This window comes from Pyrenophora tritici-repentis, chromosome 7 (assembly GCF_003171515.1).
Source record: "Pyrenophora tritici-repentis strain M4 chromosome 7, whole genome shotgun sequence".
Taxonomy (NCBI): Eukaryota; Fungi; Ascomycota; class Dothideomycetes; order Pleosporales; family Pleosporaceae; genus Pyrenophora; species Pyrenophora tritici-repentis.
In genome coordinates, this window is record NC_089396.1 from 922,850 (window position 1) to 937,151 (window position 14,302).

Here is a 14,302-nt window from a genome sequence, read left to right on the forward strand (position 1 = left end):
GACGGTGTTTCTGATAACTGAGCCTGATGCGAAGTATCCTAGGTATGTAGGGGTTGACACACAATAGTGTAAAGGCACTAGTACACTGCAATAGTTAGGATGCCTCTAATAAGTGAGATTGTGTGTACAGATCTATATACAAGTACGAGGGGAACTTTATTATTCCTCGCACGGGCCAACTGCCAGCGTGGCACGTGATTGTATGGCACGTGATCGCGTGAGGGATCGTAGGTTTGATCCATCACATCTACCACATCGATAAAAAAGCCTTCCTAGCTGCCTTTACACAGGTTTTTAACAAGGCGTTTTTAAAGGATAACATCCTATTAAGCTTCCGAGCAACTAGCTTAGTTCCACTAGACCTAGAGGTGGTGCTATCGAAGCTTGAAGTGAAGCCTCGTACGCCAACGCCACCTGCACTAGGGCCTACCCAGGTGAAAAAAGGGTCGACTTTGAAGATGCATTCACACGCGTTACTTGAAGCTAGGATAGCTAGTCTTGAGCAGGCAAATCAAGCTGCAAGTGAGCGAAGAAAGCGCAAGAAGAAGCCGATCCAGAAGGGTGGGACCCTATCGCAGGCAGAGGCAGAAGATATAGTTGGGCAACAGGATGTTGAGGCTCAATTAGACGCAGAGAGGCGTCAGGAGAAGGCGCGCACAGGTAGTAGTGCAGGGGGTATTCGACGCTGCAAGAACTGCGGCGAGGCAGGGCATAATAAGCGCACATGCAAGAAAGATGTAGTAGATATAGAGGATTAATTTAAGCTACTGTGCACTTTTAAAGCTTGTTGTGGTGTTGAGTTATTAATGTGTAATAGTAGAGGGCTGCATAAAGTGTCCGACTCAGTTGCCCGGCCGGCTCAGTTGCCGCTCACGTTATCGCAATATTTTTTTATTTTTTATGTTTTAACGTTTTTTGTAGGTTGTTCTAAGTTATGTGGGTTTACTGCAAAATCCCGAAGCTGAGAGATCGAAATGAGAAATGATAACGCCTTACTCTGAATAGTATCAGTGTGACAGCCCATGAATGGGCAGCCCGGAGGGAAAAAAGTGTGAAAGAAAATCACTACTGCCCCGTCGAAACAACCCGATGATGAAGTTCAATCTCCAGCTGAAGCCAAACCAGCGATGTATCAACATCCCGCGCTTCGTGTAACCATAGCTCCAACATCTCATCGAACTGCTGATCTTCCCGGTCCACCTCCTGCTCTGCCAGCCGCTCCGGATCAATCCAACGTCCCGGCGCACGACCGAAGTCCTCATTTTCCCGGTCCTCCTCCAGCGACGGGGGCTGATGTTGATAGGATGGCTTGGCAAACAGCTCTGTCCGGCACATGGGACAACGATGGCTATTGTCCTGACCGGCGTGAATCCAAGTCTCGAGGCAATCCTCGCAGAGCGGATGACTACACGGATTCGTCAGCACGGCAGCAGACTCAAGTGGAAGAAGACAGATACTACACTGTTCGACCGCGTCAGTAGCGGGCACAGAAATATCACGTACCTCTGCGGGCTCATCCTTCTGCCAAGCCACATCATCCCAAAAGCCAGCCTGCGGTTCCCGCGCGATCCGCAAGAGCATCCGTTGATTCTCGCACCAGGTTCGAATATCCGCAAGTTGATTTCGCAGAACAGGAAATGACAAGACCGGGTCTGTTGGGAGCATTGGGAAACAGGCTTGAAAGTTTGTGATCAGCTCACTAGTCAAGCGGTCTTGTTCCCAGCCTTGAAGGTGCGCAACGTACAAGATCAGTCGGGAAGAGTAGACGTGAAGCTTCATCTTGAGCAGCGTAGACTCGTATGGATTAGTATCCCAACCCTGCGTGGAAGCAAAGACACGGCGAGAGATCTGAGGAAGTTCATCGTAAAGCCGGTGAATCAGCTGCACACGCTCCTCCATCGTCTCGGTCCGCCGAGACTCGGGCAGACAGGCGTAGGCATCGAGGTAGGTGAGGAATTGGGCGCCTTGGCCGCCGGGGGCATTGGGCATATATCGCAAGATCGACTGGCCTGGTTCTTGATTGAGATCCAGTGCATTGCTTTGCAGCATGTGAAGGCTTTTGATAAGGAACAAGTAGCTCGTGTCGATCTGATCGATGGACTCAGGTAGCCCATTCATGGCGACGACAAATGTGCTGAGATCGATTGGGGGAACCTGCGGGCTGGGCACGGTAGGTGACGCGCGAGTGGGCAGGGACGCCGACGGCGAGCATAGAGGCGACGATGCTTGAGCGGCGTTCGTCGGAGGTTGTAGCGGGAAGCTGAGTGTCAGTGGAAGCAAGGATTTGATCCATGGTGACGATGGTGTGTGGTGATGATGGTGAGTATGGTTGTAATGGATAGACCAGCTATCTGTGTTTGTGTTTGGTGAGGAATTGTATGATTTCGTTGGGAGTAGTTTGAGGCTGCAATTTGTAGACCTCCTGGTGGTGGTTGTGAAGGCATTGTAGGGTTTCGATAGAGGATAGATTCGACATTGTGGGAGTGTACAGTGTTGCATATTTGTAGTAATTCCTCCTTTTCACAACTGGACAATGTTCTTGTCTCTGCTAACACTGTGCGACTACTGTGGTATGAGAACCTGTAGGTGTACAGGGTGTTATTGGGCTTATTACATGTCGAGGCGTCGTCTTCATTGTTTGAAGTCGTCTGGAAGCGGTACCTTGGTGGTTTTGGTGGCTCGATGGCTGGATTCTACCTGATAGGATGAGATTCGGCAGCATCATCGCGTGAAATCCGTGAAACTGAAACGACATCGCTTGTCAATAATAGGCTATGTATACTGAAACGAATGCTCTCGAATAAACATGTACGGGCTAGATTAAGTAGTAAATAATTTTCAGATCTTCCTCTGGACCGAAGGGTCTACCACTACCTCACACCGTTCCTTGAGTGGGACTAATCTACCTATGTACCACCAATAACTACAGATTAGCTTCCTGTAAAATGAGAGTATGTGCACATTGCTAGCAGTTTTACGTGGGCACGTATGACAGATTTAGGAGTGAACAACAGCAGATTGGACTGAATATTTCATCAGGCAACACCCTCCCAGATAAACCACTAATTTCCCGCTGGAGGGTTGGGGTGGGTGTTTTTGCAGCAGTATCTGATATACGGCTTGCCCTTCTAACCTGCTTTTTGTACAACCTAACTAGTCACTAGAGTTAATGTAACATCTTTTATTTAATACATATAGCAAAACCACCACCATGGAGGATAGTCAGTAAGATCACACTAGAAAGATTCTTTTAGTAATGTCAAAATAGTACAAGCTGCTAGGCTACGCACCAAAACAAAAAGTTCCCCCTAAATTTAGACTTGATGTCAGTGCGATAAAACGAGGCCGATTTATAAAGCACTTACAATGAATATGTTACAAGAGCCATCACTGGCGGAACCAAGGCCTGCACAGTGAGCAAAAGCGTCCGAAGTAAAAAGGGTTACCGCCGTGAGAAGAGTGACGGTCTTCATTGTGGATAGAGGTTAATGGAATAGAGAGTCGCGGATTGAAGTTGCGAGTGGAGAGTATGGTAACCGTGGAAGAGTAGTAATGTAATTCGGAAGGACTGGTTCCTTTAAGCAGTCTTTCACACTCAGCAGCTTACCTGGTTGGTGCATAATTTGGGTGCGGGATTTCATGAGCCAAGATTCGATGCATGTTGTACTTATCGTCGACATCCCTAGCGAAATGCTCAGCGTAGTAAGAAATTAGTAACAAATTGCCGTAAACAAGACTTCGAAACCTCCTGTTTTGCACTAGATAAGGGTAGCGTAAGGGTGTTGAGCAAATGGGAAAAAGAGTAAGAAAAAACCATGCTAGGCACTTCGCTAGGGATGGTGACTATACATACGTATGTCGATCCAAACCTGATCACCGTGCGGTCCGACTGTTACAAGGAAGATAAGCCGGCACCGTGATTGATTTCGATCATCCGGAGCGTCTGGACCATCGTATGTGACGACGTCTCCGAGTCTCTCTACATACATCCCCAGCTCCTAGTATAGCATTCTACAGTATACCAGATACACTTTCAAAGGATTAAAATTGCTGCCCACCCGGATAAAAAACACATGATGTAAGTAGAGCTCCTACTTTGCAGAACCGTTCTAACACGAACTATTTCTAAAATGACTCCGCCACTGATGACGTTAGCAGTAAGCAAAAGCAGTCAATGAGAGACGAGTAAAGGTGAGTACTGATCTCTTTTGCTTCATCTCTTGAGCTTCGACCTTACCTACTAGTCGTTCGCTCGATGTACCAACACCTTCCATCGTAGCTGCCTTACAAGGTATCACTGGCCCCGCAGTTGTCGTTCGTATTCGCAAAAAGCATGATGAAATCATCGCTCACATGTCCCGAACCGTCCCGGATCGTGAGGGGTATTTCTCACGCAAACTCGAAAGTACCGGATCTAAGCTATCATCCCGGCAATTTATCTGTCTGCTGTGTGTGGTCACACGGCCTCTTCGCAGCTTCCACTTGAGATATACTGTATGAGATGAATCGACCCCGAGTGTGTAGAAATCAGCCTGTGCAGTGATTTCGTCAGCGAACATCCCGCAAATTTGATCGCCGCACAATTCCGAGCAGAATGCAGGACCATGAGCGGCAAACCAAATATCAGCCAAGCACATTCCCGCATATCTGTCTCACTGTATTGCATAGATACTTAGGCTTCTCCTTTTCCGGAACCTCATACACGGGTGCATCTGCGGAATAGTCAGGATTCAAACGCATTCTCGGAGCCGAACTGAGACGCAGTGTAGCAATAATGGTATCGCCGCTCTTATCAAACGACCTATCATTTGTGCATAGCGCTGCGAAAGCACGAAGATACCTCTCTTGGACAAGACTATATCCCGATGCCTCAGCGTGCTGCGGTATCGGGTGTCTTACGATGTATCGTAGGCCACAACGAAGAAGAGTTTGCGGTTGCGACATACGGTTTTGTTTAGTTTGACGTAGTCATCAATTTTGGCTACAATGAAGCTGGTGGTGTTGATAAAACTGATGTGGTTGTTGCAGATGAGCAGCATGAGCGGTGGGCATCCAGGGTGAAAAAGTTCGGTGATAAGGTCGAAGTCCCACTTGCTACGAGATCAAACAGGCTCGCTAGTAGAAGAAAGAAGTTTCAAGGTAACACACTAATAAGCGACCAAAGAGGCGGGATATTCATTTGATTGGACTTGTATACGGGTTGTGAACACACAATGTCTGGTAGAAAAGCACTTCCCATCACTGATAAGAGTATTTAGAACCAATTTAGAAGGAAACTAATGCTCTCGACTACGTATTGAATCAAATATAGGCAATCAACTTGACGAACATAGGTAGATCTTTTCATGATGCGCGCAGGGGCTGGTGGGAGAAATCGGATTTTTGGAAGTCACAAACTATGACGTATAGACACAGATGTCCCGGCTACTTATAGTGCATTCAAGTAGGCAACAAACAGAGACCTGAGCAATTATAATCACACTCCCATGTTATTAGATACCTGAGTACCTTTCTCGTATTTCCAGAGATCAAAGTCACTCATGTCCTTCTTGTCCAAAGCAAGCATCTAAGAAATCGATACCAGTTGTACCTACTCAGCCTCTTCTCTGCACCTGCAACTAGCCCCAGATTGTATGCTTCCTTGCCAAGTCCAGTTCATCTTGCGTCGGCGGTCCCACTGGCTCAACACCTTCTCTGTCACCAGACTCTAGTGGCGAGTATGACCACCCTTTGGCCGGCTCGGATTCGAAACGTCTCCTGTTGTTCTGGTTTGGTGGCAGGAACGGAACTGGCGGCGGTGGTGGTGCCTGCATTACCCACAGGAGCATATGGGGAAAGGAGTGTTCGAAGTCATCCTCTGCGAAGATGGTAATACGATAGATAAACCGGTTTTGTCCCATCTGTGTCTTATGCTGGGCGAGAAACCAGCCTGCACCTATGGCGTTTGGAGATCCCGAGAGATAAGTTAGCTTATGTCTTTATTGCCGCAAAGTACCTGTAGCAAAATGTAAAACAATATTGGATCTTCATACATACCTAGGAGAGCAGTAAACGCTCTGTCTCCATCTCCAGGCTGAAATGATAATCCTGGCCATTCAGGTATATGGTTGTAACCAAGATCTTGTGCAGCTCTAGCGATAATCATACTACTGTCGGTGTTGACAACGCTTATAGAGAAGAAGTAATTGATATTCGCCAAATTATCAGACCTTCTTCTCCAGATTCCCCACGCTATATCCGAGGATGCCCTAAGCTTTGGCAGTTGGTCGGGCCTGACTGATGGTACACCCCATGATCTCATGGCCGCATTTGCAGGGGATTTACGCTCGATGAAATAGATGATCCCACTACGGGCATTCACGCCCATGTCGTATTGTGCACCTGTAGCCTGGAGATTGTTGCCTAGTTAGCAATGACAGTACACATTTGTTAAGCCTCCCAATGCGATCAACATACCTTATAAGTCTTCTCGTTGACAACGTAGTACTGATCCGCAACCGCATATGGTATGCATCCATTCATATCTCTGAGTATGGCAGGACCATTCTGGTGCTGGAAATGGTAACACACGTTGTCTCCACCATTTGTAGAGCTTTCACCGTCGGCACCAATAGCTTCGAGTGCATCATCGAGTCCGTGACCGCCATCACCGTCCATCAAGCAATCATCAACGAGTTCATCAGCTTCTGACCAACCCAAAGTTTCCAGATCAGTCTCGAACGTTCCGTCAAACTGACTGGTGATGGATTGGCAGATAGTGGCAGCTTCACGAGCGTTGTGCATCATGGATAGAAACAGCCTGCTGCCCCTACAATGTGCTGATTCCCAAAGCTCGTCACTGGCGCGTTGATCGAGGTCCTTGACTGTGATGGTGTCGTTTTCGGTGGTGGACGTCGAGACATTGAACAGGGATGCATCGAGGACCTCGCTTGCGGCAAGCGCAACAAGAATGGCAACGACTATCAACAGCCTAGCTACCATAATAGCGGAAAGTCGGGACTGACAGAGGTTGCAAGGTAGTGTTGGCGACTGCAGTGTGGCGTCTTTAGAGTGTGGTCGCAGAAAGCACAGAAAGCGAAGTTTTTGAATGTTAAAGCAGTGCACTAGAGAGACTTGGCCAGCGCGTGTTTTGTTTAGGTCACTCTTATTGTAGCTTCTGCTGAGAGTGTTTTTCACGGTCAAAGCACAAAGTGCGGGGTTGTCTAAACTTGGACTGGCGGACTATTAAGTGAAAGGCGAGTGAAGGTGAGTCGTGCTAGCAATACTGACCCTCTAATTATACATTCGGCCATATTAAAGCCTTTCTCGTATCAAAGCTGTACTAACTTGGGGGTGTAATTTGCACATGTGTGGGAGTATTATCGTGCGTAGATAAGACGTCATTGTAATTCTTGATTTTGTCTAAGCACATATCCATAGATGTTTGCTGTTACTCGAAGACAGTCGCTAATTACAGTTGTAAAGTAGAACACACAAAACCTATGCTATCATTGTGACTATACTGTAAATACGTAGGGCAAGTTAATAAAGATATAGACTTAATAGCTAAAGAGTGAGATGATGTTGTTTACATATCTAGGTCTGTAAACTCCCCGCTAGTAAACATGCGACAAAGATGACTACTTAAAATATCCACTACTAATTTCTTTAAATGATTGAAAAGATAAATTAGAGCCCTGAATTCGTATATCAACTCGAAGATAATAATAGAATGGAGATACTAGGTCCTGAAAACTCTACACCTTTCTTTGCATTCATTCTTAAAGAAAAAACAAGCATTTTTAAACTCTTACATAACTAGAAGAAGATATATGAATAGTAGCTACGGAAGGTACATAGATTGCGGAACTAATATTACGTATGAATAAAGTTAGCTATTCTTTAATCCTGTACGCTATGGCCGAAGACACATTTATCAACAATCACTAAACCTATACTTAGTGCATAAAGGCGCGCGATATTAGACTGTGGGCTGAGTTGTAGCCGTAATGGTTTCGTAGCATTCAAGGTCGGGGATTCCAGGGCGTCTCTGGGTGAGTATACTAGCGTACAACCAAACTGGGTGGATTATTTGGAAGTATATGCTCCTACCTGCAAGGCACAAAAATATTCAACGGTGTGGTTAAGCATCTAATAGGTGTTTTAGGCAGAACAGTAGCCTTTATACACTAGTATGTTAAGTATTTTATGTCACTCGGGTGTTATATAAGCCTGACCCTTTTTTGAAGAGATTACGCTCCACCAGTGCAATGATTTCTTCTCTTTAGATTAAACGGTCATCACACAACGCCGCCAATATCATGAAGCGACTGGTGGAAATCCACGGCAATCCGCCTATCAAGTGACCAGAATCTCAACGGTGCCGGTGGATCAGGTGATTTCCATGAGACCAGTGGCCGGGTTCGGCATCCAGAAAAGAATCGCTTATGACCAAACACCATGGAAAAATATGGCCGCTGAGAAACATACCCATATCCGACCTAAGTGTGCGAAATCTTACTCAGCACTAGCCAACACGAAACTTTCGCGGGAAAGTTCTGCGCTTTACCTAGAGAATTGCGCGACCAAATCTCAGAGCATGCATGGGAAGAGACGTACATCTACTACCAAGAAAAAGAATGTACTGTGAATGCACGATATCATCATGTGGAATACATCTATGAAAAAAGGAAAACCCTGCCGCTTTGGACGGCGATGCATCGGCAGATAAGGTTTAAAGCGATGGTCCAGTTTCATGAAATTGCAGAGTTCGGCGCTGGCGACAGTTGCGAATACCCCGAATCTGAGCCACCCACTCATTATTTGTCCATTACAGAAGCGCCCATTATCGCTACCTCATGATTATCTCTCTCAATGCAAGACATGTAGCAACATGCCTCATGGAAACCTCCCTAAACCAATCTTTTGCATCCAGGTCCTTTCGGAAGATCGAGCGTAGTACTTTATTCACATGCATACGGTCAGATGCCAACACCCAGCCATAATGCGAGTCTAGTTCGCGATACTGTCTTTCCAAGTCCGCCCCTGTCTCTGAAACGCATTTCTTGGTATCGGGATTCGTAGCTGCATTCGACGGCCGGTTGTCATCGCAAAATAAATTCGGGTCCTGAAGGAAGTATGCACTCGCAGAATCGAGCTGTAAGATAGTCTCAACCAAGTCTCTGAAGTCCGAAGGGTCATTCGCGACCGTACTGGGGTCTCCAGCGTCGTGCAAAACTTCCACACAATAGTTTGGGCACGTCATGGTTTTCAAGAAATGAGGAAGCCAAGTTCAGAGCTGCGAACGTACTTCTCAAGGCTTTTGTGCAGCGGTCTTGTCACAATGCCAGCATGCTAGACAACGCAGTGATGTCGAACAACAAATCTCGAATTGAACACCTACGTAGCCAATGTACCTTCCATGGTAGGAATGATGTTTGCGCACCGATGTGATGTGACAACTAAACAAGACACAATGATGAGTAGATCTTCACCCAATCATTCATTGGCAAACAGAGAGCATGGGAAGGCAGGGAGGAGCGGACACCAAAACAACGCGTCGCCTCAATACGGCCTAGCGCACCTCGAATCGTGTGCTTCCGCCCCGGAGCCCGCTCACAACACACACACAATAGCATGTAGATATACCCCAGCCTCCGCCACGTTATAAAATGCTTCCGCTCTTCGTCCCAAGATTCAGATCCTTCGCTTCGCCGTTTCATGTGCTGTTCCCAATCTATCACACTTGCGTTCAGCCGCTGTAGCTTGGCATCACCGCCAATTTGCTTAGCATCCAGGGCACTACCCCTTCGCGTAGGGTCTGCACGCCATATACCGTCCAAAGAGGATCGCTAGCGATAACGCTGCTTGTTTGTAGCGCCTTATCTGTTTCATATCACAGTAAGGTGCCACGTTGCGGTACGGGAAAAGCAGCCCGCGAACTGTGTAGTTCCTTCTATGCTTGGATAAAAGACGGAGGACTGGATGGACCGAACTCTTCTGCGCGTCTGCAGTATCAAGCTACAGAAGAAGCTTTACTCAATCACGGGGAATTCTCGTATGCCATGAAATACCGTCTTACCTCCTGTCAGACGGTGGCGGTCAAACCCGAGCTCCCCGAGATCTAGGATCTGAGATGCACCCATCACATTGGAAAGGACACATGCGGAACATGGGTTTGACATCTCGCTACTTACCTTGAAGTTGTAGGCACAGAACCAAACCATCTCGAACGCAGCCACGATCTGCACCTCCGACATCCTCTGTCACGACTGGACGGGCTTATACTGTTTCATCTCTCTTGCCAAGCGCGGAGTGGAAACGAAAATCCATCGTACCCCTATCCTCTAACGCCCAAGCCGTCTTACGCGGGACAAGTAGATGCCCACCAAGATTCCGCCCTTACGCATATTCATATGATTGCCTTGATTGTTTCCTTGTTGCCTCGAAATTCGATGCCGTGATATCCGTTGGTAAGCCTTCACGCAACACTTGGCTCAACGCCACGCTGAGCCAAGACGAGGAGGCATCTGGGTTGCGAAACGTTTGTTGAATCGCGGGTCTGTTGAGATTATGTTTAAAGATGGTGTGGAAGCGCAGATGGAGGGAGGGAAAAGAGCAGCTCACCTTCCAACTATTCTTACTCTGATAAACTAGCTGTCTAATAACATGGCTGGCGACTCTTCAGCGACACAGGAAGGCTTCCTACAGTATCATGAGCCAAATAGTAAGCAGCTAACCGCCACTTCCCGGAAGCCCTTCACTGATCATTCAAAACAGTCATTCAAATCCTCGTCCTTGTATCTTTCTTCTTCTGGCTATCCTTTGGCGAATGGTTATCTAACCGTGTCTTCCGGGCTGGACTCATCGGACAGATCATCGTCGGTCTTATCTACGGGCTTCCAATTGGTGGTGACATCATACCAATTCCATGGCAGGAGGCCTTCATCGCACTGGGATACATCGGTCTAGTCCTCATCATCTTCGAAGGTGCGCTCGCGGTCCGACTAGATCTCCTCAAGGCCAACTTTGGGCTTTCTATCATTGCGGCTACTATCGGTGTTGTTGCTCCAGTCGCCTTCACCTACATACTTCTCTATATTGGATTTGGATATGGGGCGGTTGAAACGTTCATCGTTGGCGCAGCCCTTTCCGTTACTTCTCTCGGTACCACATTCGTAGTGCTAGGGAAAACCTCCAAAGATATCAATTTTTCCGATACACGTGTTGGTACCGTTTTAGTGAGCGCAGCCGTCTTCGATGATGTGTCGGGCTTGGTTATGGCAAGGTAGAACAACACAGCCCCCAACCCCTCAGTGCCAATTGCTAACAAAAGTGGCAGTGTAATTGGACAACTGGGCGCTCTTGGAGGCGAAGACTCACCAAACCTTGGCTGGCTGATCGGTCGACCAACCCTCGTCTCCGGTGTCCTCGCCATACTCACCCCTGTCCTCAACAAATGGATCATCGCACCTCTGTACCGCAAATACGCTGAGCCACGTCTGCCAAAGACACGAAAGAGACATGTGGTTAACGTCGTCATCATGATCTTGGTGCTCTGCGCCTTCCTCAGCATCACGGGTTTCGGTGGCACTTCGGTCTTGTATGGCTCTTTCATGGCTGGTGCTTCGCTCACGTACATCCCTTCCAAGCACCCGACCGGCCCCTTTCATCCCCCTTCACGCGAAGACGCAGAGGAAGCAGAAGCACGATCTATCGCCGAGACAGGGCACGATGGCGGTGAGCCAGAGATCTCTCCAACCTTCATGCACACGTTCGAAAAGTACTTCTTGGATGTAGTAAAGTACCTACTTCAACCCCTCTTCTTCGCATCCATCGGTTTTGCCATCCCGTTCATCGATCTCTGGACCGCGGAAGCCATCTGGAAAGGCCTCGTCTACACTATCCTCATGCTCATCACAAAAGTGGTAGTAGGTCTCGTCATCCCCGTTTCCACAATCATCAACCGCCCAGCTGGCGTGTCGATCCGCCAATGCATCTCCGAGTCCTTCTGGCCCGCCATGCTCCTTGGTTCCGCCATGGTAGCGCGAGGGGAAATTGGCCTTCTTGTCGTGCAGATCGGTTTTAATAACACGTCTTACTTGTCCAAGGAAGCCTTCATCACGGCGGTCTGGGCCATTATGCTGAATACTATTCTTGGGCCTGTGTCGGTGGGCTTGATCATCAAGTACAAGGCGAGAAGTATTGCTGATGGCATGTGGGGACTGGATAAGGCCGAGAGGTCAGACAGCACGTGGGACGATGGCATTTCCCGTGCGAATACTATTATTGAAACGCAGAGTGTGCAGGAGCAAAAGAAGGCTAATGGGGAGCCCATGCGGTCTCCATCAGACGCTGTTACTTTGGAGGAGACTGCTTGATATTCTTAGTACCAAGATTGTAATCCTTAGCGCTACAGTAATGGGTGTTTTTTACCAAAACGATGTGTTTACATAATACCAGTGACGTACTGTAAGGAAGTAAATAACAATATCGATTGGGGGCAAAGACATAGCATAGGGGTGCGTCGGCAAGTGAATATGCAAGTGAATATATAGATTGAATTGAGAGGGGTATGCGCAGCTATACATGATAGATAGACGAGTAGATGTGAGAGACCAAAGACAGGGAGAAGATTATCCAAACGCCATGTCGTGATTTGCGACGCTAGAAACGTAAATGACACACAACGTACTTAGTTAGACCAAAACCAGCCATTCCGCTTCTGACCTGCCTTGTTCTCGTTCCCCGTCTGTGTCCCATGCGCGTCACGGAAAGCCTTCCAGGGATCACGTCGTTGTGCCTCTTCCTGTCCGCGTTGGGTGTGAACAGTCTCTGTGCTCTCTTCGCGTCCGTCAGCGAATCGCTTCTTAAGCACAACCTTTGTCGTGATGGAGCCGTCCGGGGAAACGGTACGCTCAGTCGTTGTAAGTGTTGAGAGGATTGAGGGCTTTGCGTCGTTCGTTCCGTGGGCTGCTGCCGAAGATGCAGACATGGCCTCTAGCCGCTCATAGTGATCCATCTCTGTCTCTGTATCCTGGTTGTCTTCTTGTCTATTTCCGCGCCCTTTGTATGCATCGGTAAACTGAAAGTTCTCTCGGTTTGGCATTGGGGATTCATCGTGTTGGTCTTCGTGATCGTGACTGTACTCGTAGCTTGGCTCGTTGCTTGTCGCTAGGGCAGGGCAGCCGTGCTTTCCATCTTCGTCCATAACCTCCTCCAGCTGTCGTTGTGTTATTGGGATCCTCCCTTGGGTCCGCCTTATGTCTTTCTCCATGTAGTCTTCAAACTGGTGCTGTGAAATGGGAATCTTCCTTGATGGCCGGGCCATCTGCTCGCTTTTCCCCATGCAGTACGGACTCTCCGCCTGCTCGGCCTGTATCAAATCATCGTAGGCAGCACGCCATGAGATACCAGTTTGCCTCATCAAATCATCTCGATCAAGTAGCATTGGTGAGTATTTGAGCATGTCGAGGGTCGATGAATTTGTTGGCGTTGGCCAATGCCAGGAATCCAGCCAAGATTCCATGCGAGACTCGTGCTCATGGTCGTCCAAGGGTTTGTTCTCGAACTCGTCGTCCAGTCGCCTCATCTCTGTGAGCCACCGCATCAGCGCTGTCGCTTCCGCCCATTCATTGGCCAACTCGTCTTCCGAAGCTTTAAGGGAGCTTCTATTGTCTTGGTCGAATGGTCTAGGAAATCCCCAGTCCCACGACCATCCCCACTCCTGACCCTTCTCGTTCGCCACCCGTTCCACCAACGCTGTACCGTCCTGGCATCTAAGCTGGCATTGATGGCCATTCGCGGTGTCGCCAAGTATGTTTCTCCGAATCTCGTCCGCTTCCCGATCAAGCTGGGTGATCTCTTCGCTGCTCCGTAGCACGGCATGTACATCGCCCCTTCTGAACATCTCCCTTCCCTTTTCCCGTAGCTCTGCAATGTCAGCTTCGATATCGCGAAGCTTGTCGCATTGTCGCGGATCGGCTTTCCCAAACAGACATTGTTCACGTGCCTGATGTGCGTTGTTGTAGCTGGCGATTGTGGCTGGCAAGGTGAACACGGTATTGAGAAGCGATGACACTTGGGAATCAGCAAAGCGGCGAAAGGCGATGAAGGGATTATCTTCGGGTCGTTGGCGGTCGCCTCGGGAATCATCATTGTTATTTGCCATGTTAAATGCGTTTATTGACGTTGGGTTGGGTGGTGTTGATGGAGATGGCGACTTGGCGGGGAAGATGGGGTGAAGATGGGGTAGAGCGCGATGATGATGCAGGGGCGGCTGATTCGGAGATAACAACGCGTGCTCCGAGCCCATCATGGTCGC

General features: G+C 48.3%; 7 protein-coding genes across 7 annotated transcripts; 2 read left to right on the forward strand and 5 right to left on the reverse strand.

Annotated features, from left to right (window-relative positions):
• Positions 1-458: 458 nt before the first annotated feature.
• Positions 459-758, forward strand: PtrM4_127640 (uncharacterized protein; the record flags this gene model as incomplete). The annotated part of the gene is made up of 1 exon (XM_066108826.1): positions 459-758. The coding sequence occupies one exon, from the start codon at positions 459-461 to the stop codon at positions 756-758; it is 300 nt and encodes a 99-aa protein (XP_065960818.1).
• Positions 759-1,065: 307 nt separating this feature from the next.
• On the reverse strand, positions 1,066-2,118 carry PtrM4_127650 (RING-finger-containing ubiquitin ligase; the record flags this gene model as incomplete). Its single annotated transcript, XM_066108827.1, has 3 exons — positions 1,066-1,068; positions 1,123-1,461; positions 1,504-2,118. 3 exons carry the CDS (start codon positions 2,116-2,118, stop codon positions 1,066-1,068), a joined length of 957 nt encoding a protein of 318 aa, XP_065960819.1.
• A 1,118-nt stretch (positions 2,119-3,236) lies between these two features.
• Positions 3,237-3,473, reverse strand: PtrM4_127660 (uncharacterized protein; the record flags this gene model as incomplete). The annotated part of the gene is made up of 2 exons (XM_066108828.1): positions 3,237-3,308; positions 3,366-3,473. 2 exons carry the CDS (start codon positions 3,471-3,473, stop codon positions 3,237-3,239), a joined length of 180 nt encoding a protein of 59 aa, XP_065960820.1.
• A 2,145-nt stretch (positions 3,474-5,618) lies between these two features.
• On the reverse strand, positions 5,619-6,981 carry PtrM4_127670 (uncharacterized protein; the record flags this gene model as incomplete). Its single annotated transcript, XM_001939824.2, has 3 exons — positions 5,619-5,935; positions 6,037-6,388; positions 6,457-6,981. The coding sequence occupies 3 exons, from the start codon at positions 6,979-6,981 to the stop codon at positions 5,619-5,621; spliced, it is 1,194 nt and encodes a 397-aa protein (XP_001939859.2).
• Positions 6,982-10,647: 3,666 nt separating this feature from the next.
• Positions 10,648-12,359, forward strand: PtrM4_127680 (sodium-hydrogen antiporter; the record flags this gene model as incomplete). The annotated part of the gene is made up of 3 exons (XM_066108829.1): positions 10,648-10,705; positions 10,759-11,266; positions 11,321-12,359. The coding sequence occupies 3 exons, from the start codon at positions 10,648-10,650 to the stop codon at positions 12,357-12,359; spliced, it is 1,605 nt and encodes a 534-aa protein (XP_065960821.1).
• Positions 12,360-12,673: 314 nt separating this feature from the next.
• PtrM4_127690 (uncharacterized protein) lies at positions 12,674-13,087 on the reverse strand (the record flags this gene model as incomplete). Its single annotated transcript, XM_066108830.1, has 1 exon — positions 12,674-13,087. The coding sequence occupies one exon, from the start codon at positions 13,085-13,087 to the stop codon at positions 12,674-12,676; it is 414 nt and encodes a 137-aa protein (XP_065960822.1).
• Positions 13,088-13,262: 175 nt separating this feature from the next.
• On the reverse strand, positions 13,263-14,149 carry PtrM4_127700 (uncharacterized protein; the record flags this gene model as incomplete). Its single annotated transcript, XM_066108831.1, has 2 exons — positions 13,263-13,267; positions 13,339-14,149. 2 exons carry the CDS (start codon positions 14,147-14,149, stop codon positions 13,263-13,265), a joined length of 816 nt encoding a protein of 271 aa, XP_065960823.1.
• Positions 14,150-14,302: the final 153 nt, after the last annotated feature.